Consider the following 23,750-nt stretch of genomic DNA (forward strand, 5'->3'; position numbering starts at 1 on the left):
CTCACTTCCCTGAGTTTTTCAGCAAGTGCTGAGTTAACAGTTTACAAAAAGCAGACTGGAGTTATACAAACATTCCTTAAGGGCAAAATTGCTTTGGAGGCAGAAATGACGTTGCCGGCTGAGTTAAACCTCAGCGGGTGGAAGCAACCAACCACAAAGTGTAAATGGAAGAAAATATGACTGAAAAGTCTAGTTTTGTTCTCTTTGAAAATGTAAGTGGTTAATGGAGTATTTTTAAGGGGGATACAGAAGTCGCTACATCATGTCACATAACCAACCAGTAAGTACTCCATGCCGCACATGCAGCTCAGTGGTCTGTATCGGAGGTGGATGTTTAGTTAAAAGGTTGATTCCACTGATGGTGCATTTATTATTCCCAGTATATGTTCTTTTATACTTTTAACGAGACCTGTGCTGCAAAACTCTGCTTAGCCTACAGTTACACCATCCTAGCCTGAGTGAGGGCTAGAATCCACACACTTTTTGAAACTCCACACTGCCCTCACTAGCACCTCCTCCATGATGATTGGCTCATGGGTTAGAGGCAACCATGATCCAACCACTTCCTTCTCTCCCTCTTTCGAATGCACACAGATGGTAAGATAATTTACGGTTTGTACAGACTAAAAACAAAATGAAAGCAAGTAGAACAGAACGTGTTGTACATTGTTTGCATACTGAACCTGTAATGTTATGACAACGAACTGAAACATTTGCTTTCGGGCGACTGTGGCGCAGGAAGGTAGAGCAGTCGTCCACCAATCTCACAGTTGTTGGTCCAATCCCCGGCTACTCCAGTCACATGTCGAAGTGTCCTCTAGCACTAAATCCCAACTTAGTTGCTCCCAGTGAGTGTTGGCCAGCTGCATAGCAGCTCCCCCATCAGTGTGTATGAATGGGTGAAAAAGAAGCAGTGTAAAGTGCCAATAGGTAGAAAAGCGCTTTATAAGTGCAGAGCATTTACCTTGTTCTTCTACAACAGCCTATTTTGAGCTGCATTAAACTTGTCCAATGTGCGGAATAGATACATGGTCATAAACTAAGACTAATGTTATAATCTTGTCTTCTTTCATTTCATGGTGATTTTACTTATTTTCCTGATCTAAAAGCATCAGTACAGAACAAAGGGCATACTATCCGTTAACCAGGCACTTGACCCTCTTTGGTTCAGACTCAGTATACATTGTTAGTGTAGCTGGAAGGACACACATTGTCTAGCCAGTCAAAATAAGTCAATTTTTGGTCAGCCTCCCTGCTCTAGATATCCAATTCAGATCACACTGTGTACCTCCTCTGTCTCTTTCACTCTGGTCAGCCTCTCAGTTTTCTGTCATGGGAACGATTTAGTCTCAGTTACAGAGATAAGTGCTGTCTTAGTAAGAAATCCCCCAGTGATGTTTGGAGTCTTTATTTCAAAAGGTATCATGCTTAAAGACATTCCTAGATTACTCTCAAATAGTAAATTTTATATGAATGCATACACAAAAGCCAAAATAATAATACAATAACAACAACAATAATGATGATTAAATCCAAAATGAACGGATACATTTTGATGCATTTGTATTTTATATTTCAATAAAAATATAAATACTCAAAGTAGCCACCTTAATGTTACTCCTGCACAAACAGATTATCCTGTTGACAATTCTGCAGCATCACTACGTACAATACTCGATAGTGTTGCCCCTCTTAAAAAGAAGGCAGTAAACCAGCAGAGGCGATCTCCATGGTATAGTTTAAAAACACGCAACTTAAAACAGGCAACACAAAAAGTTGGAAAGGAAGTGGTGTTCCAGAAATTTAGAAGAATCTCATTTAGCCTAGAAAAACTATTTAAAAATGTACAAAAAAGCTCTGTGATGCCAGAACAGCATATTATTCATCATTAATATAAGAAAACAAGAACAACCCCCGGTTTCTGTTCAGCACTGTAGCCAGGCTGACTAAGAGCCATAGCATAGGATGCCCCAGTAACTCACTAAAGATACTGCAATTAATCCAAAATGCTGCAGCAAGAGTGCTGACTGGAACTAGCAAGAGAGATCATATTTCACCTTCACTAGCTTCTCTCCATTGGCTTCCCATTAAATTTAGAATAGAATTTAAAACCCTGCTTCTTACATATAAAGCTCTGAATGGTCAGGCTCCATCATATATAGAAGACCTCATAGCACCATATCATCCCAGTAGACCACTTCAATCTTCGAATGCAGACCTACTTGTGGTTCCCAGAATTTCCAAAGGTAGAATGGGAGGTAGAGCCTTTAGCTATCAAGCTCCTCTCCTGTGGAACCAGCTCCCAGTTCAGATTCGGGAAGCAGACACCTTCTCTACTTTTAAGTCTAGGCTTAAAACCTTCCTCTTTGATAAACCTTATAGTTAGTTATAGTTATGGTGCTATAAGCTTACACTGCTGGGGGAAACCACCCTCCTCCTGTCACTCTCTCCTCTCCTCTCACCCTACACGTGTCACTACTGTATGACATTAACTGTTTGTGTTTTCTCCTGTAGTTGTCTTTCTCCTTTTCTGTCTCCCCCTCTCTGTCCCTTTCTGCAGCTGTCCCGTATGTGTGTCCAGTATGCAGCTACTGGTCCTACCAACCTGCCCGATGTTTTGTTGTTGCGTTTGTTGATCTTTTTCTTTTCTCTCTTCACTTTCCACTCACCCCAACCGGTCAAGGCAGATGGCAGCCCACCCTGAGCCTGGTTCTGCAGGAGGTTTCTTCCATTAAAGGGAGTTTTTCCCTCTCCACTGTTGCCTACGGCTTGCTCAAGGGGGAATTGTTGGGTTCTCTCTATACATCTTTATTGTCTTGACTTTATTCTGTAAAGTGCATTGAGATGACTTTGTTGTGAATTGGCGCTATATAAATAAAGTTGAATTGTATTGAATTGAATTGAATTCCTGAGATTGCTTGTCTGACTAAAATTCTATGAATGTTGAAACTAATGCAAATGCATCATTCTTAGTTGTGTTAAGCAGAAAAATGTGTGGACTAGTGGAAATTCTCTTAATCTGTACAAACAATAGTTACAAACTTTAATATTTGTATTTTACATTTATGCATAAATCCATTTATGCATCCAGACAAACACAAAATTTAGTAAGTAATGTCCTATAAATTAAAGGCCATATAGTCATTAGGGTGTTGATTGATGAATGGTTCTTGGAGTAGAAAGGGATGTATATAAAATTTAAAAGGGTTCACGTCTATGGAGCTTGACTGCGAAGAACTTTTATAGCATTATGTCTGCTATATTTAATTTTTATAGACAAAAAAATTGACCCATGACTATTTTACTATAAAGGCCAGGAGGCAAAATGATCAGGAATCTTAATCTGGTAACCATGAAAAGCAAATGTTATGTCATCATAGCCAAAACTGTTTCAAAAAAAATCTACTTAATATCTTCCTTAAAATTGTTGCAGAACTACAGCGGTTGAAAAACAATTTTTTAATGTTGACATGGTAATTTTATGGACAGAGGCCATTTACGCCACAAGCAATGCACTATTTATTCTGAAGGAAAAAATGAGACTGGAAGTATAAGCCAGTTAAACCACATTTCCTATCAAAAACGCATTTTCACTACTGTAACAGAGATGACAGAGAGGACACAGAGACATTATAATCTGCCATAAAAACCAGGGTTGTAAAAGGGTATCTGGGGGAAGCCCTTCTTCTGAAAACCACTAAAAGTGCCCCGAAGCTGCAGACCATGCAAGCTCCAATCCTGTTTATGTCCTCCAACTGACAAAATGGTAAAAAACACATTTCACTGTATTAACATTATTACCGCTGCTTTTCTGTTACACAATTCAAATTCACTAATAACACAGTCACAATCATGTCTTATAAAGTATATCTGGCTAACCGTTTTTTTTTTTTTGTCTTTTCAGCTTATCCCGTGAGTTCAGGGTCGCCACAGCAGATCATTGTACGCGTGTTGATTTGGCCCAGTATTTTTGCCGGATGCCCTTCCTGACGCAACCCTCCCCTATTACTACAGCTGCCCCTTTATCTGGTTAACCTCTCACTAATTAATATCCTAAACAGTAACATAAACATTCACCTGAACTCAGGTTTCCAATGTTTTAGCTTCAGTTTTAGCTCCTGAGGAAATTGCCCACCTCATTTTGCCAAACAAAAGACTCCACACACACTTAAGGCTGTAATAAGCAATTTAAGGCAGCAGCAACATGACAGTTGAAATTGATCTTTCTGCTCTGCCCAGCCCTGCCTTTCCCTGCTCTACTATATTCTTCTACAGTCTGCTACACTCCATCATGCACTGTACAGACCTTCAGGTAATCATCATAATGAATTTACAATGAATGAGCAAAACATAACCAAGGAACAAGGAAAAAGAAAAACTAAGTGATGCCTTTAGACTTAGCTGCATCTATATACATCTATATCTATTTTATACTTTATATACTATCATCTATTCATATGTTCAACAATATATTTTCAACAATAAAATATTGTTTGTCATAATGAACATGCCTTTTAAATATTGTGCTACAACTAAAAAGTATGTGAATTCCTATGCTACACTGAAAACTCATTCAGCTCATGCCATCAGGTTTTCATCATACCTTGTTTCCAGCTACAGCACACAGCTGTTTTTAGTTAAACTGTCACAATAAATGCATTATACCATACAGTGGATTGAGAAGCAGATAAAGTTAGCAACCAACTTCTGAAGACAGTGCAGAATTCGGTGGCTAGAGCCACACAGGCTTGGTGGAGCTCAAACCAGAGGTGAAGAGTGCGCACTGACCAACCATTAATCCAATAGATACAAGCTCAACTACAAATGAATGTTTCAAACAAAGTGCTTTTGCCAAAATGCTTATGAAACGTCCTCCCTACAAAATTTTCCATTGCCCTCAAAGCATGTCCTGCATTTGTTTGAAGCATAATGATCTATTAATCCACCTAAAGTCATCTTGTTATTTTCAAACTCAAATTTTCTCCAGATGTGACTACTTTTGCCACACAGGCTCCATCACTCTTATCTACTTATAAACAGACATGTACAGCAAGTTTACAGTTTTTCTGACATAATGACTGTATCATGGCACTGTCTGGGTTGTCAGATGGTATCACTTGCCTGCAATGGAATTTCCCCTTTACTGGCTATGATGCTATCTTCACACCCTGGCCTCTTCACCAAGGCAGCTTACACAGCGGTAACTCCATCTCCATGACTGAGTTAAAACAACAATAGGCATCACATAAAAAAAACAGGTACTTCCGTTCAAATATTTGGCCATTTAAAAGCTCAAAGACCAGACAATAATGACTGGGAAGGTCATGATGGGGGATGAGCTGAGTAATTTGCATTTTATTGGCTTTCTGATAAAAGTGTGCATACCAAGCTGGGTCAGTGTTAAACTAAGGTAAGCTGTGAAAAAAGAAAGGAAAGACTTTTGGATACATGTAAAACAAAGCCCCCGTGCAACTTGTTTATCTTTTTTCAAACCAACACTTAGTCATTCTTTCCTTCATCCAAACAGTCTGTGGCAAAATAAGAATGTGAACTCGTGAGGCACCATCCAGCAGGATAGAGATTTAGTTGTAAACAGGTAAGAAAACTCTTCTATTTTTTAAGTTTTCCTCTCTTGCCCCTGTTTCTCAACTATGATTAACAAAGCATCTGCTGAGGGGTGTGTGTGTGTGTGTGTGTGTGTGTGTGGGGGGGGGGGGTATTATTCAACAAGCCTGCTTTAACCTATTTTCACAGACCACCATAACAGACCACCTCCACTTACTGAGGACTATCAGAACATTTCACTCATCTGCCTCCAAGAAAAGATATTGAAAAGATCCCCAGTTACACCAAGACTATATATAATAATATAGTAAATAACTACAACTCACCACTGCATTCTGTCCGTCCCAGGCTGATGGATCACCAGTTTATCTTACCCTGAAGCCAATCAAGTTTTTTTACTACTAAAAGCCAATCAAATATCTACTGTAGAAGTTCCAGATCATTGGCATGGTCCCATTCATGACTTGACAGTTGAAATAATTATTAACTGTTAGACTGAGTCTGTGTTTGAAAGTTGGCATGAGACAGTGATCAGGGAGGCTTAGTGGTGTCATGGCATGACACACAGGGAGTGTAAAAGGATTTTGACACACCATGCTGCTTCAAAGAACTAGCCAACAATGACTATCGGCTGCATCAGGTCACATCAGCTTCGTCCAGTCAAAAAGTAGTGTTATGACCGACTGCAAAGACGAGAGTCAACAAGCATGTAATGCTGCAAGTTCTGCACTTGCATGACAGAAAACGAAATCAGATCTGGGGCTGTGGATCCTCAAACTGTAAACAAAGCAGTAGCTTACTATGTTTACACCACTCTGGTTGAACACAGAACAAGTTGTACTGATGTTGTTAATACAATGGTCTCTTCCTGAGCACTGATGTGCTGAGCTGAACAGCCAATTTGAGTGGTCTCACTCACAATTCAGCATGGTCCACCTAGCACGGACACCATGGGACAAACCCCAAAGACAAGATGTATGAACGATGTGTCCTGGCCCAAAGAGAGAGACGCCAACTTGTTGATTAGAGAGACAAACGCCTCTTCTTCATTTGATTTGGGACGTTCTGAGATTCTCATTTTCTCCTGTGAAAGACTTTGTATCTTGAATTTTATGATTGTTAACTTAAACGAACTGAACATATATGCCAAAGCTGGCTCAGAGCCAAAAAGAAAAAGTGATGAAGCAATGTAAGGGGAATTTCCACGGGAATGGTGCAGCCTGGAGGTGGAACTCCACGGCTACGACACAGAGCAACATCGAGCTGACTTACACAGAGCAGCTTGTTGAACCAGACCACTCAAACACATTGCTGTGGCAATGTCAGGTTACAGAGCAGAATGAGCAGAATATTGTACGATATAGAGCAAAGCAGATAATAAACTGAAAAGTCTGAAAAAGACCTTATACCTACATATTTTTGTTTTCCTATAAGCTTGGTCAAAAATCTTATTTCTGAATGCTGTGATTTAAAAGCTGAAATCTTTATAAAGATCAACAAACAGCTGTTTTTGGATTGTCACCTGAAAGTTTTACATTATAGACATGAAAGGTTTCACCTTACACAAGCAGTCTGCTGTAATGCGGAATAAATGAGTATTTCAAGACAAACTGTGCACAGCTCCACCTTCTATACTATTTAACTGCCTTAAGGAAGAGTAAGTGGAAGATCCAGGAACAAATATAACACAAAACCCTCTGAAGTTTTGGTGGACTGATGGTTACACAAGTAGAGAAGTATGCGTCATAAAACACGAGAAGACATCCTTGGACACTCATAGGAAAATTATAAACACACTTGACAACACTGCCTTTGGCTCCAAATGTCTTGTAATCCAAATTGAGGATAGCTAAGCACATGTTGCAATTAAGAAGGATCAAAAACATAATTTTTTTCCTCTCCTCCTCTAAAAATAGTTTTAAAAAGTTTTTTTTTCTTTCTTCAGCAAAATACTACCTCAGTGTGTGTAGAGGTGGGGCTTGCTGTCACTAACAGACTATACAATTTATGTAACCCAGTTCATGAGGCGGTCCTCTCCAAACAACTGATAAAGCCTCCCCAACAAAGTGAACAGAGTGTGATGTAGTATGTGTGTTTTGTCGGCTTCAGACTAAATCTGCTTGCCCTTCTGTGAAAATCCAGCTTAACTAATTCACAAAGATAAGTCCCCACTTTATATAAAGTCACTCTCTTTGCCAAAATGAATTTCTTTAGTCCGTAGGACCATGATGGAAAATTCAGTCAACACAGGAAGAAACAAATGTACCTCCCAGTTGAACGTTGCTCTCCAAACAGTCGGCAGAGAGCCCCAGTCATGGCTCTTCCTCTTCTCCTCTTCCACCCCCACCACTGAGTAAAGGCAATAAGCAGGACTAGTAGGGGACCCCCCATTGGAGCCTGAAAGAGGCTTTTCACTGCATTTAGGCTTCTGAACACCTCCTTTTGAGTATTTACTAAGGTACTAGTGAGGGGGCTGTATCCATACCAACTTCCTGTACCAATCAGCTGAAGAAACATAACTACACAGTTATAAAACAAATACACACCATATTTGTCAGATGACCAAAAAATCCAAATCATCATTGGATGTGTTTTACTTCAAAATACCGTAAGAAAACTTGAAGATCTATAGTACAGCTTGATTCATGTTCAGATCCAAACAAAGAAAATATACTGTTTTTTCTTTACTTATCTTCATTGACTGTACACATAAAAAATGTGCGTATTCATCCATTATGCATTTGATCAGATTAAGTAAACATACCTTGTTATAATAACATAATAAACATGAATTAATCATGTTCACTTATGTTAATGTATTCTTGTTTTTTGTATTACTTACAATTACTTTTTTGACTTATACTTACATAGTTATCTTAACCGATTAAACTTTCTGTTAATCTTTTTTTTAGTTCAAATACTGTTGTCCCCCAAACTCTGGAACAGCCTCTTAATGTACCTAAAACTGTTACCTTAGGGACATCCTTAAACCTTTACTTTAAATTATTCTGTGGCTGTAATTTGTGCATAAAGTGATGTTTCTAGACCTTAACATTTAACTCCCAATCAATTGAAGCTCTGTAGACCAAAGTTGCAACAAATGTTAAGGTAATATTCTCGTTCTGGTAGATTTTTTCAGACTTTTTTCAGTACTGTCTCAGACTTTGATGCTAACCTTGCTAAGGCCCTCGTCTGTCTTGTATGTTTTTCTTTTATCACTGTGCTTTCTTTTTACCATGAAATCAAGATAGACCATCTATAATGCCCGCTGTGTGTAGTCTTAGAGCTAAAACATCAACTGTTCACTAACCAAACAGCAGTTTGCCAACAGAATCCATCTTGTCTACAAGTCAATCTGCACTGAGCCCTGCCCATGGGAATGTCTTGCAGCACTCTAATTTATCCCAGATCCAGAATTATAATTAGTACCAGGCCCAGGCCATGCCAGCATACACCAGTGAGCCTCCGGACAGTCATTTTGCTAACATCAACAAACACAGGAAGGAAAAAGCTCTTTATTGTTGCAGTTGTTTGTTTGCAGTTGATCATTGTAGTTAGACAGATTCTTGCTTTTACAATTCTCACATTGTTTCCCTTGCCAGGGCTTATTGATAAGGTGCATGTACAGCATCTGCACTCTGCGTAAAGGGCAGAGACAGACTAACCTGATGTCAAAGGAATAGTTATGATAAAGGCTGAGTGCTGCAACACCTTAAGTCAACTTTTCTGTAAAGAAATTGGACCAATTGAACACAACACCTAGTCTGCAGGCAGTGACCAGCTAGCATGCACATTCTGCACCTGTGGTTTGAGAAGAGAAAACAAAAGTGCAACACCTAGAACTCCAGATACACAAACATTAAACAAAACATGTAATTACCGTTTTCACCCCACTCTCAGTCACAGTAACAGATGATAATTGATGGCACAAAATTGACAATAAAGCAAGCAAAAAAAAACAAAAAAAAAAAACTATATTATTGTAGACTGTTGTAGATTATTGTTAACTATATATATATTTTTTTTTTTTTTTTTGGGGGGGGGGGGGGGCATAGTGTGCTTCATATAAATTAGGTGAAACTTTCTACATGTGGAGAATGGCCATGAAAGTGGAATGAAAAGCCTGCTCTCATTGAGGGGGAAGGATATTATGAATAGTACAAAGAGAGAGTGATACAGTGAGAAAAGGTTGTTTATACCTATACACCTGATCCGTCACTGTTTCTTCCTGTTGAATTATTTGTTTCAGAATGTTACATAAAATGTATCTTCATAACTGATCACAGGCATGAGTCAATTGTTTCATGTTATTGTACACACAAGACCTGACTATGCCACTGTGGCTCCATTCAGATTAAAGACCGCTGTTGCTACAGAATAAAGGACAGGAGCCTGCATTACTGCTCAGATGTGAAAGTAAGGACATTTAAACTCTCTTATGCAAACTCAAACATAACGGATTTGGCTTACAGCTGTTTCCACAACTGCAGTTGGTTACTATTGCAGTCACTTGGTGTGACCCTTTAAACTGATAAAAAATATGTTCATATCTTGTGTGATATTTCATAATGTTAATGTAAGTAAAATTTCACCCAGGGGCCTAAATGATTAGGAGTTCTAGCTTTCTATTCTACCATCAGTTATTTCCATTTGCCTGTATCAAAGAAGGTCTGTATATACAAAATACCACAGAGCCTGGATTTTTGTCAAGCAGTCTGTTGTGGTAAAGCTCTGTGTATATCAATACAACAACACCCTGCAGCCTCCCTTAAGCTTTTTCACACTGCTCTGAGTGCTCATCACCAGCTAGCAATTAGCTGCAACTTCGAACAAAGCCACCACTGTTACATGCTGAATGACTAGCCACTAGCACTGATGGAAGAAGGTTGACACGGATGAAGCAGCTGAGCAGATTATATTAAAAAGTATCCCGACCAAAATCTGGGAGAAAAAACAAAAACCATTATGTCTATAATAAAGCTGCTGGGAAGCTTTAGCTGGGAAGCAGTCAGTACATAGCTCATCAAACTCTCTAAAAAGCTGTGTACATCACAATGAGTATAAGGGACAAGCTCATAAAGAGTTCAGTGTTAAAGCAAACAAAGCAGGGAAACAAAGATCAACTTTAAAAGTTGCACTTTGTTACAGAACATATTTGTGCACCTAAATACCAACCTATTATGGGCTTACTTTAAAAACATAGTTGGGGGCTGGAACTTCAGGGGCGTATTTACCTAAAATCTGCCTTCCTTCAAACACCTCTGTAGATCTACGTCTGCTACGGAGCTACAAGCCACCTGAGACTTTTTTTTGAGTTTTCACATTTAAGCATTATGTTCCTTGCTATTTCGGGGGAAATGTTGGGCCCTCCCCAGCATCTCAACAAACTGCAGAGTAATTGACTGACCTCTGGCTAACTCCTCTGGCTTATCCACTGCTGCTTTGCATTGCCTCACTTCACAGCTAGACGGGGGAAGGTGAAACACAGACAGGGTGCAATAAAACTTTGGGAAAAGCCTGTAGTGTGTGTGTTGCAACAGTTAATCATCAGTGCCTGGCCTGTAGCAAAATAACAATGCCATTAGTTCATACAGTTCATTTAACCAGGTTGCACCCCAGAGTGGGCGATGGACTTCTTACTGCTTCTAATGTGCTGGTAGGGATTGTAGCGACACAAACAGTTAAATACAGACTATGGTTCCCCATAACTAAGAATGAGAATCCTATGAATCATTCTGACCTGCTGTTTAATGTCGGCTTTCTAAAACTGTTTCAAGAAAGGTGCAACCATTAATCATCCGCAGGTTGCGATGGTTTGCTAGGAAGGAAACCACAAGCTACTTTACTGAAGGAAAACTGTAGGTTTTTTTTCTCTATAATACAAAGCTAAATAAACAGTAAACGGTAAACCTTTTAAAGGCATTTGTTTCTATTCATAATGATGTTCAATTATTCCTTCTCTGACACGTGTGCCTTGGAGGTTTTTGAAAGACTGAAGAAAGAAGCTACAAGCCCTCACCAACCTATTTGTAGAAATACAAATGCACCAGTGTTTATTTGTTTGTAGTTGTGCAATTTTAAAAATTACAGATCATGCTAAAAAGAATTAACACTCCATTGTCACATGTGCTTTCCCCATGATATGAGTCACACTATTTTCTAAACTAGAATTGTTTTGATGTTACCTCTAAACTGTTAGTAAACAGTTAGTAACAGTTTACTTTAAATAATAAAAACAATCATAGACTCAGTCTCATTAAATCCACCAGTGTAAATAGGCACTGATGCTAAAACAGAGTATGAAATATCTGAACTTTTGTTTTGGAAGTTCTTTACTACAGCCAGGGCTCCACATGGTGAGCATTTGCACTTTGAGTTTATGATGCAGCCTCTGTCAGTTTTATCACCGATTATAGAGGTGCTACTTTTTTTTTTTTTTTTTTTTTTAAGGGATGAAGGGACTATCTCTATGCTTCTCTGCACTGGTTACTTAATTGCAGCAGTTTCTGTCTCGCTATTAATTTATTGTTATTTTTAAAAGAATAAAGTGTAGTATTTTCAAAATGATTGTGGCAGTATGTAATGCAAAAAAGTACCGATACAGGGAAAGTTTAGCACAGTAACAGACGCTACTTTACCCCACTGCTGGGCTAACAAATCTGTGGATGGTGCAGTCAACCTGCACTTAATCCTCCACCATCTTGACAGCCAGGGAACCTACATGCACATTCTGTTTGGCCTAACATTAACACCATTGTGCGAGAGCTCCTCCACATCGAGCACTCTATAGCCTTTCACTTTTGACTCTGGGTAATGTCCCGAGCTGGTTTCTCCAGAGCTGTGTCTCATACACGTTACACACAACTAGAGATTGTCCAAGTAAGAAGACTCCTCATGTAAGAAAGCCCACTTTATTTCAGTGAGGGGCCAGTAGACTTACAGTGCATCCAGAAAGTATAGGCACTTAACTTTTTCCACATTTTTTTATATTAAAGCCATATTCCAAAGTTCATTATTTTCCTTAAAATTCTACTAACAATACCCCATAATGACAACTTGGAAGAAGTTTGTTTGAAATCTTTCTAAATTTATTACAAATAAAAAAAGAAAAAAAACAACAACAACATTTAGCTCTGGTGCATCCTGTTTCCACTGAAGATCTTTGAGATGTTTCTACAACTTGATTGCACAAACCAAGCCATGACGTCCAGGGAATTGTCTGTAGACCTCTGAGACAGGATTGTATCAGGGCACAGATCTGGGGAAGGGTACAGAAAAATTTCTGCAGCATTGAAGGTCCCAATTAGCACAGTGGCCTCTATCATCCGTAAATGGAAGAAGTTTGAAACCACCAGGACTCTTCCTGGAGCAGGTCGTTCAACCAAACTGAGTAATCGAGAGAGAAGGGCCTTAAGCAGAGAGATGGCGAAGAACCAGATGGTCACTCTGAAAGAGCTCCAGTGTTTCTCTGTAGAGAGATAAGAACCTTCCAGAACAACCATCTTTGCAGCACTCCACCAATCAGGCCTGTACGGTAGAGAAGCCAGACGGAAACCACTCCTCAGAAAAAAAGGCACACGACAGCCCACCTGAAAGACTCTCAGGCCATGAGAAACAAAATTCTATGGTGCCTTTGTGTCATATGTGGAAGAAACCAGGCACCACTCACCACCTGGCCAATAGCATCCCTACAGTAAAGCATGGTGGTGGCAGCATCATGCTGTGGGGAGGTTTTTCAGTGGCAGGAACTGGGAGACTATGGCTTGAGGGAAAGATGAATACAGTAATTTACAGAGACATCCTTAATGAAAATCTGTTCCAAAGCACTCTGGACCTCAGACTGGAGCCACGGCTCATCTTTCAACGGGACAACGACTAAGCACACAGCCAGGATAACAAAAGAGTGGCTACGGGACAACTCAGTAAATGTCCTTGAGTGTCCCAGGCGGAGCCCAGTCTTGAACATCTCTGGAGAGATCAGAAAATGGCTGTGCACCGATGCTCCCCATTCAACCTGATGGAGCTTGAGAGGTACTGCAAAAAAGAATGGGAGCCCAAACATACATGTGCCAAGCTTGTAGCATCACCCTCAAAAAGACTTGAGGCTAGATGTGAAAAGCGGTGAATACCTATACTTTGTGTATTGTTTGTAGAATTTCGAGGAAACTAATGAATGTCATCCATTTTGATGTAAGATAATAAAATGTGAAAAAAGTTAATACTTTTTGGATGCACTGTACAATGTCCAACAACCTGGTCATGCGTACTCTGTATTGTGCAACAATACCACCTCCTTTCCTCCCCAACATGCACCAATAATGAGATATCCAATGTTTTTATGAGGATCAAAATGAACATAAAATCATGAAGAACTGTGCAATGAAGTTAAACGTTTTGACACATGATTACTTCGCCTGCTTTCTTCTTCTACAACAGCCTCCTTAGTGCTGGTGTAGACTGCTCCACAATGCCCACTACAGTTTTGGGGAGTTATAATATAAATGGGAGCAGGGCCTGTACCAACAATTCACGTGTTCTTACTTGCGCTGGCAAGTATGAACACGTGAATTGTTGGAACAGGCCGTGTTGATCCAGGTCTGGACTGCCATCCTCACATCATACATCATTGTCTGGTACAGTGCAGCCACATAACAGGACAACTCCCGCGAATTGTTATTGAATCTATCTATCTATAGATATATTACACTGAGAGTGGAAAGAAAGAGGTATTAATATTTACTGGTTTTAAAATGTGATCTGATTTTCATCTGAAGCCTGAGCAAAAACAAACACAACTTAATACAAGAAACAATAATATTGCCAAACCATCTTTAGCAGCAGCAACCTCAAACAATTCTTCTAAAAGCTGCTAATTAGACCTCACATTCACAGGCATTCAGGAGATACTTTGGACCATTTGTCCTGACAGAGCCCCTTTAGCTCAGCTATAATTTTACAATGTCTGGTGTCTCAGCCATGACTGAGCCACTCCAAAGGAAATATTTTCTGTTTGAAATAATTCTAAAGTACATGTGCTATTGTGCGTAGCATCTTCAGCTGCCAGAAAACCACCCCAAACCACATGAAAACACATACCATGATAATATATTATACTCATAATAATAATAATAATAATAATGATAATAGACCTTTCCAAAATGGCAGTTGTGACTCACAGCATCATAAAAGATGAAGCCAATCTAGGTCCTTGGATGCTAAGGTGGAAGTAACATGGATAAATTGAGCTTTCTTGAGTAGGCTGATTCCCTAACCATCATGTAAGCAAGAAACCTGATTACTATAATCAGGGAGAGGATTAGAAAAGCCTGATTAATTTTTAACTTGTTTAAAAAAAAAAAAAAACGCTTATTCCTCTGCCATGCAAAGATATAAGCAGGTTTCCAATCAGCTTTTTATACGTGCACACATGCAGGTTATGCACAAGTTTGTACGTGTGCACACACATACATTGGAATCCCCCACAGAATGAGGGACAGATGCTGATGTATGAATATGAACCCCCCTCCACAGCTCTCTTAATACCAAATGGTAAGTCCTCAGAGCCAGGACTGAAAACAGGAAATCTCCCTGGCACTTACCCCCCGCAGGGGGAGTAAATTAATTAGCATGACTGACAAAGAGGCGAGATCACCTGGAGCTATGCATTCAATTACCATGACAAGGATAGAGTGGCCACTTGAGTCTGACACAAGCAGCTTTCTTATGAATACTGGGAGCTGTAAGGAACACACGTCAACAAGCTGGAGGAGGACAAAGAGTGTTTTAAGTGGTCACAGATACTTCATGGTCGCTGTGGGTGTGGGGTGCACTCCCCACCCCCTTTGCCCTCAGTAAACCATAGCCAAAAAGTTTGAAATGTGCAAACATAGATTTTCATTTGGAAAGAAACACAACCAGAGAAATTCAAGCGCCTGTGGTTGATTTCGAGCCCAACGGAACCTGATGACGAGCTAGTCTAAGAAGGAGTGTGGTACCGAAATGTTTGGGTCGTGTATGGGGATGTAAAACACAAGCATAAAGACAATGGTTGTGATGCAACGTTTAACTTTCGCTACACCGAGAAAAACTGCAGAAAAAGACTCATATAAGTAAGATGACCTCCACACCTGGAGAAAACACCGAGCAACGTTCACAGACATTAAGAAGCGTGAAGCAGTTAGTTACACGCTGGACACAGCATCACTTCTCTGTTCAACCTGGAATTCTGGCTCATAGGAAACGAGTTAAAGAAACTTACCGTCACATCTCAGATCTGGAAACAAGAGAACCACCCAAAGCCAAGTCTCCAGGAGCAGGAGAGCGACCATCGCGTCACTTTCCACCCGCAAAAGTGCGCAGGAAAATCTCACTAGTAAATATGAGGAGTTTATCCGCCTCTCAGCGGTGGCCTTGCTCTGGGTCTCGTCTTATTGCGGGGTTTAAGGGCAGAAGTCGGGCTCGTAGACACAGCGGACTTTGCAGATTACGGAGCAGAATATGAAGGTGCGGTCATCCCTTGTAGACGTCGAGAGCCGAGGGGCTCCTTCACGCTCTTGGTCCCACAGTGGCCTGTGTCCTCGCGCTGAGAAGAAAAGGAGCGGAGGCACGCGCGCAGACACGCACACACAGAGCGACTGTGACGTTTTGGTGGAGGGCCCCATCTAGAGACAGAGGCGGCTTTCTGCCAGCCTCCGAAGAGCAGGGCTCACCCCCCAACATGCTGCTCACGCACCGCCAAACTCTCCCCTCACACACTTATGCTGTAACTTATCCTGCTGCTGCGGTACATATACGGTTAGCAACGCACTTTACTGTTAACTCGGCTAGAACTTACCTTTCTCTCATGTAGAAATTATCCATTATACAATAATCTACATTTAGTGTCGTTATATTGTATCATATGGATGAGTGGGATTTTTCATAGAGAAGAGGCTCATGTTTAACACCCACAAGTGATTAGGTGAAATTCATGTGTAAGTAATAAATTAATCTTCACACCTAATTGTAATCTTTGTTCTCTCTACTTTTTATATGCACTGAGTGTTTCATATCATAGTTAAATTCATTTATTGTCCTTTAAAAGTGAGGTCCATACATTCGAAAACACATTGAATCCCGACAGTGTGGCCTTTCTGTGTGGAGTTTCCATGTTCTCCCTCAGCCCAAAGACATGTTGGGATAATTGGTGACCTTAAAATGTCCGTAAGTATAAGTAGGTGTAAATGTTTGTCTGTCTGTCCATGTTACCCTGTTTTGGCCCTGACAGAGACTGCAGACCGGTCCAGGGTGGGACACCTGGGATAGACTCCAGCCCTCCACAACCCTGAACAGAATAAGCAGTTCCAGGGATTGGTGAGATTGGTGGATTACTTTATATGGAGAATGTAACAACGGTAACTATTAGGGCTATTTCAGTCATTTAGGCAAAGCAAGAAATCTAAGTCAAGGAGAATTAGCACACTCTTATGTGAGAAGATGTTTGAGGTCCATGAGGCATACGTGGAAGCCAGGAAACAAAGGAAATGAGAAAAGAGTTGGTTTTGGGTTCAACATCGACAGGAGTTTTGTTTTTAATGTTTTTATTGAAAATTGGGTTCCTTTTCAGATGCACCAATGAGTTTGGAATCTTTAGTTTTATGGTAAAGAGTCCATTCAGATGCACAGTGGTGTAGATCTGGTGGAGGGAGTTCAGGTAGGAAGGTCCTGTTAAGTTCACCGCTCTGTCGGTGAGAGCCAGAGTTGATGTCGTAGAGGGCAAATCTGCTGCCCATAGGAGAGAGAGAAGTGGTCAGTATAGCTCAGTCAATCATCAATGATGACCCCTGGATTGATGGAAGACATTGTTGGGAAAATTAGTGAAGATCCTAACTTAATAATCAAACTCTGATAAATATACAGAACAGTATTAGTTTAAAACAGATCAAATCTAGGCCCATGTCCAATTTAGAGATGCAAACAGAAATCATATTTACAAGAAGTCGGAAGTAGGCAACAGGAAATCTGTGTGTGCTTAAATCAGGAAAAACTTCACAATAAATTGTAATACATTTGTAAAAGAAAAAGACAGATTAAAGGTGTTAAAACATGAGTTTATTAAATAACATCGAGCCTATTTGTTCACATAGGAAAATCTGTGTAAACTCATTTTCAAAAACACTTTTCTTATACACATCACCTTATTTCACTCCTGTAAGATTTCTAAAAGGTAATAAAGATCAAAAAACAGTTACAAGTTGGGATAACGCCTATATTTGTATTTTAAGAGAAATAATACACAAACTTACAAAAGTACTCACAAAATAACCGAAAGGACTTAGAAATTTAGGCACAGATCAAAAGAAAGCTTCTGATTAGATTTCCCAGGATTATCTCTGAGCCGAGAGAAAACATGTGGCTTTTTAATACGTTTGCTCTGGTGGTGTTGTCTGCAAGTCAAGTCTAGTTTGTGTAAATGTTAATGGTGTTTTAACAGAGGTTTCTGAAGTAGACGGAGGTGTGAAGGAGGGCTGTACTCAGAGTGCTGCCATCTTAAGCCAGTCACTGTCACAATCATTGTTCGACCATGACTGGCTTGTTAAGACCTGTTATGCACGTTAAATATGATACGCATTTACAATGTTTGGCATCCTGACATATATTTAAGAATGATTAGATAATACAGTGATGTGTGAACGAAAACCCGGAACAATTCCATCCGTATGTTTACCATTTCCTACCCCTCACAGTAAAATACACACTTCTTTCTTGCAATTTAGCTGGATATCTTTTTTTTAATATTTTATTTGGAAAACATGTAGCTCAGTTGGTAAAGGACCACAGGGTGAGTGTTTCGATCCCCGGTTCGATCCCCTGGCTATATGTCGAAGTGTCCCTGGGCAAGACACTGAACCCCTAACAGCATATTCCCCTCCCCAGTTGTGCAGTGCCGGTCCAAGCCCGGTAGAAATTGGGGAGGGTTGCGTCAGGAAGGGCATCCGGCGTAAAAACTGTGCCAAATCAACATGCGGACAATGATCTGCTGTGGTGACCCTGAAGTCACGGGATAAGCCAAAAGGACAAAAAAATAAATAAATAAATAAATTGGAAAACTTAATGAAAAATAAGATTGATAGTTAAGAAATGAATTATGCTAGTATATCAATGACTAACCAAGTTTCTCTAGATTATTTCATGCTGTTTTGACACAGCTGTGTTCTTTTAAATAAAAACTAAAACTCACTTAAATTGACAAAGGGTAAAATTAAATGCCGCCTCATTATTCTGATTATTCTTGAAATATATTGAGTTTTATACAAAAATGATTCAAATATCATGTATACATAATTATTCAAAGCCTTTAAGGCTTTGAATAAAAGCCTCAATACTTTGTTGAACCACCTTTGGCCTCAAGCTCAAGCTCAGTCAGGTTGTATGGGGCCTATCGGTGGACAGCCATCTTCAGGTCTCTCCAGAGATGTTCAATAGGGTTCTAAGTCAGGGCTGTGGCACATTGCATAGGCTGAACTGATTACATGTTGATAGAAACTGTCTGTATATTAAAAAACAAGACTAAGGAAAATATTGGGCTGTGTTTACTGAATAATTGGACACATTATCCTCTGCTGCTATATAACACAATCACATTAATATAAAGACATAATAATTAAGGATAAATATTAATTGCAAAGGTAAAAGGTATATAGTTATGCAATATTCAAATTGAATAGTAGAATCTGACTAGATCAGCTAGTAAACAATTTTTAAATGAACAGTGAACAGTTACTGGTTGTAACTATTATTGGCATTTCTGTGATACTTTGTTATACGGAGTCTCTGTCTATACAACTTTGATTAAGGGGAATAGATATATTTGTCTGGCACTTGAAATGCTGGACGTAATTGTGTATTGGTGAATTTATGTCACACAGGTGTTTAAGGCCAATGCGTATTTGTGACATCGAAATGATAACACAACAGGTTCTAGTGGCTCTGATTGCTCTTTGGATCATTGGTGACATGGAGACATCAGCTAAAATAATCTTATGCTGGTGAACCTTTGCCTACTTCAAGCATTGTGCGTCAGGAATGAGAAAATAGATTTTATGGTCCTCTTCATTTTTGGCAAAAATTTTAATTTCCATTAATTTCATTCACAGATTAATTTCCTGCCCCTTCAAGTTAAAATTCCTTAGGAGAGGAGGATTATGACCTAGGTGAGGAATGTGACATTAGGATCTAAAGAGCGACGCTCTGCTTCCTGATAAGGGTTGTGTCAGGTGAGGCTGGGGCTTGTAGCAAGGGGAGTGTGATAAGGTGTGTGTAGTTCTCGCAAATTCAGTCTGGATAAGCAAAGAATTGCAGTTAAATGACTCAACTCTCTTAAAATGAAAAATGTCTGTCTACCTCCCATACTCAATAAATAGAGCTGGTCCAAATCTCCAGTATGTTGGAGAAGGACCGAGCAGGAAACAGAAAAAGTATAGCATATATATACAAACACCAAACCAGACCAGGAAAGACTCGTCTTTCTATACCTGTTGTCAGCACCTGGATCCCGGTTGGACTAGTGTGACCTGGGCCAGGAGCTGATCCTGGTGATGGAGAGACGAGTCCCTTCATAGACCTCCATAGGGCTCATAGGAGGCTGCGTCTTGCCTTTCCAGCATCTTCCAGTAACTTATTATTTAAAGTACCTTTGATGATGTTGGCCTTGAGATAATCTATGTTCTGTACTGGCATAGAAACACAGAATGTGAAGAACTGATTTCTGGAATATAATTTATTTTTTGATTTATTTTTGTCCTTTCATATTTTCCTGAGAGTTTAGGGCAGATTAATTGTCCGTATGATGATTTGGCACAGTTTTTACTCCAGATGTCCTTCCTGATGCAACCCTCCCCAATTTCTACCGGGCTTGGGCCCATCAGTGCATGGCTCTGGATAGTGATGGGCTGTTGGGGGTTCAGTGTCATCCCCAGGGACACTTCAACATGAGGTCGGGAACCTCCGACCCTATGGTCGGTGGGCAGCCACTCTACCAACTGCAAACCCCTGATTACGTTTTTTATTTCCATTTACAGTTTTTGTCAAACTCATAGCCATCCAAGAAGACGGACTCTCTTCAAACCACCTTTACTAAAGGGATCTTGCTATTTCCCTTTTTGGCATCAGGATACTGGGGAGTGTTTCCTCGTTTTATTGGAGAGCTAAGCCTGGATTAGAAACTGCCGCTAATAAACAAGTGTTAAGCATCTTTAAGTGTAGTTCCTGGGCCTCATAATTCTTATGCTTTCCTTTGTAACAGAGATGGTAGAGATGAATACTTTAACTATAAGTAAGTGGTGCTGAATGCAATGTGCAATATGTTTAAAAGAAATCCATGCAGACAGGAAACAAAATGTTAGTGATCGTGAATAGAAAACAAGTAACATGATGTTGTGATGTCTGTACAATGTAAAGAAGGTAAAGTTAAAGAAAATAAACACAAATGTGAAGGGCTGAAATGATGCAGTGATGCTACATTGACTCTACTGTGTCTTGCACAGTCGAGTGTACAGATTTTTACTCTTAAGGTGCAAATATTAGATATTTTCCACAAAGGGGCCATCGTGCCTATTTGTAAGAGGCTTCGGTCTGTGTGAGTGGAATGAGTCAATGAATCTGTTGTACACTTAAGTACTGTATATGAGTACAACTTTTAGATAATTACTTTATACAATTCGAGATTCTACTTTATTGACATTTACTCACTTTATTATTTACTACTACTACTTTATTATTTTTTTGTGGTATGACTTGATGTTTTTTACATTTTCTACAACATTGTCTGTTGTAGAAATTTCCATCTTGTACTCCACACTTTTAGCTAAATGCATATTCATCTGTTCAAATAAATACAAATTTACAATACAGATTGGGAGCAACAACTCTTACAACTGCAACCACAATATTTCTCACCCGCTGCTGTTACAGTCACGGAAGTTGGAAATCCCCCAGCAGAAAAGGAGTCCCCAGCCGGTACCCTCACAAGGACCTCACTCAAGGTCTGCAAGAAGGCCGGATCCTCTGAACTGCTGATAGTGCATACAAACTGCAGCCAGGGTCTCCCCCTCAGCAACGACCCTCCTGTTCCTCTGGGAAAACTCAGCTATATACATTTTCTTCTTTACATTTGAATTCACAGTATCATAAAGTGAACTCCATTTTATTTAAATAAGAATGGTGTGTGCATATGTATGTTTTTGCTCATTATTCAGTGAGCGACTTACAGCCATTCATGTCATGTTAATGTTTCTTAAATATTATAAATAATCAGGTCTTCTTTATTTGGATTAATTAGCTTGTAAAACATGTGTGAAAGCCAGACTACAGATGTTATACTAATGTGTCAGATACGTTTAATTTTTTTCAGCTCCTCATTGTATTTAATTATTTTATATACATTATTTTATATACAGTATATGTAATATTTTACCTTATATCAATTTGCAAACAGGCAGTTATTTCAAAGCTGTCTCTCCTATTGATCAATATTCATCCATTACTTACCATTATTAATTACCATACTATTACTTTGTTATATTAACATAATAACCCTGTTAAATTGTTATTACAGAAATATTACACCCTGCTATGTTGTTAGTACAAACAATTACCCAAATATTACCCTATATATAGTTTTACTCCACTATTACTGAGCTGTAAATGTCACCTCAGATTCTACTAGTAAACAGGGGATTCCAGTGTTTTATGAAGAACCTTTATTTAATCATTACGCCAAACTTTTTTTCAATGTCAAAACATTGAAATACAGTGCTGTAACTCAACTGAATTATTATGTTTAGATCTATTTTATTTATTAAAATTATTAATGTTTACCATTCTTTTTTCCTAATGTACTAACTTTATTTTAGTTTATCATGAAACATAATACTGCTTAGGATGTCCAGTAAAGTTGACCCTTGACTTTACATCTTCCAGTCTGAAAACCTGACTTCGGCTACTAGCCCCCCTTTACACTGCCCATTCAAGGTGAGTTTAACGCACCTATGCCCTGCCTTCTCTATGTAAGGCACCAGCCTGGTGTTTTTACTTTCTTTTTTCTTTTGTCAGAATAGCTACAGGTTTTTTTTACTTGACAGTCTTTCCCTCCTACATGGAAGGACAAAAAAAAGCATTCAATACATGATTCAATGTGAGAAACATGTTGAGTGATTAGACATAATGCTACGTTGGAGGAGAAACAGAATTGCCAAGACCCATTACCACAAGACCAATGCAAGTAGATTAATGAAGGCAGCAGAAGGTGGTCAGTTTTTTGGTGACAGGGTCCAATCAGTCATATTATTATGCCTACCCAAAGCCCAGTCTTTGTACTTCTAAACAGTTTCCTCTGCCCACGTCGGTCCCGTACAGTCTCGCCATTCCCCCTTCAGCCTCTCATGTTGCTGCAGGAAACTGGAGGATCATTTGCAACTTTGAACCCAAATCAAGTTATAACTGTGCAAAATGAACAAAAGAAAACTACAGTTCAAACACTATAATTGTTTTGAAAGTGATTCTAGTTCCACTCTAAATCATGCTAAACATCACACCTCTGATAGCGGTGTGAAATAAACACTGGAGCTCTTTTAGCCATGTTTTCAGTGGTTTATAAATTGACAGAGGCGCCTTAAAGAATAGCAAGCTGACCACCAATATAGAAGAATTTCTGTATAAAAAGAGGCTAATGACTGTAGAGAGGAGAATAAAGTGTGTGAATGGGTAATTCCTGCTTACCTCAGCTCCCTCATATAGTTCTACAATCCCTCCCATCCAAAGAACGACATCTGGTGGTCCCTGCACCACACAGAAGACACCAAGCAAAACTCTTCAGCTCAGTGATCCCATGATGGTGGAGCGAGCTTCCAAACTCTGCACGCTTATCAATTTCTCCCAATATTCAAAAGACTGCTGAAAACAGAACACTGCATCTTCCTATGCACTTAAATCTAAGAAATGTCTTTTCTGCTCTTTCTTGCACTCGCATCTCATAAAAGATAAACACTTCTGATACCACTTTGCTTTGATGTCTTCTCCTTGACTTTGATTTCTGCTTGTCTTGTACCTCAATGGGATATCTTTACCTTTCCTGAAGTAAAGTGCTCATAAATGCAACAAGCTCTATCAAAAGATTTAAAATTAAGTTAAATAAAAAACAAAAAAAG

The 23,750-nt window shown here is 39.4% G+C and overlaps 1 protein-coding gene across 1 annotated transcript in view; it reads right to left on the reverse strand.

Moving 5' to 3' along the window:
* ror2 (receptor tyrosine kinase-like orphan receptor 2) overlaps positions 1-16,390 on the reverse strand; it is a 42,844-nt gene extending 26,454 nt beyond the window's left edge. Inside the window, exon 1 of the mRNA XM_067484047.1 lies at positions 15,824-16,390. Within this exon, the coding sequence (XP_067340148.1) occupies positions 15,824-15,893 (70 nt within the window). The 5' untranslated portion in view covers positions 15,894-16,390. The remainder of the gene's footprint in view (positions 1-15,823) is intronic.
* Between the last annotated feature and the right edge of the window lie 7,360 nt (positions 16,391-23,750).

Source organism: Channa argus, chromosome 18 (assembly GCF_033026475.1).
Source record: "Channa argus isolate prfri chromosome 18, Channa argus male v1.0, whole genome shotgun sequence".
Taxonomy (NCBI): Eukaryota; Metazoa; Chordata; class Actinopteri; order Anabantiformes; family Channidae; genus Channa; species Channa argus.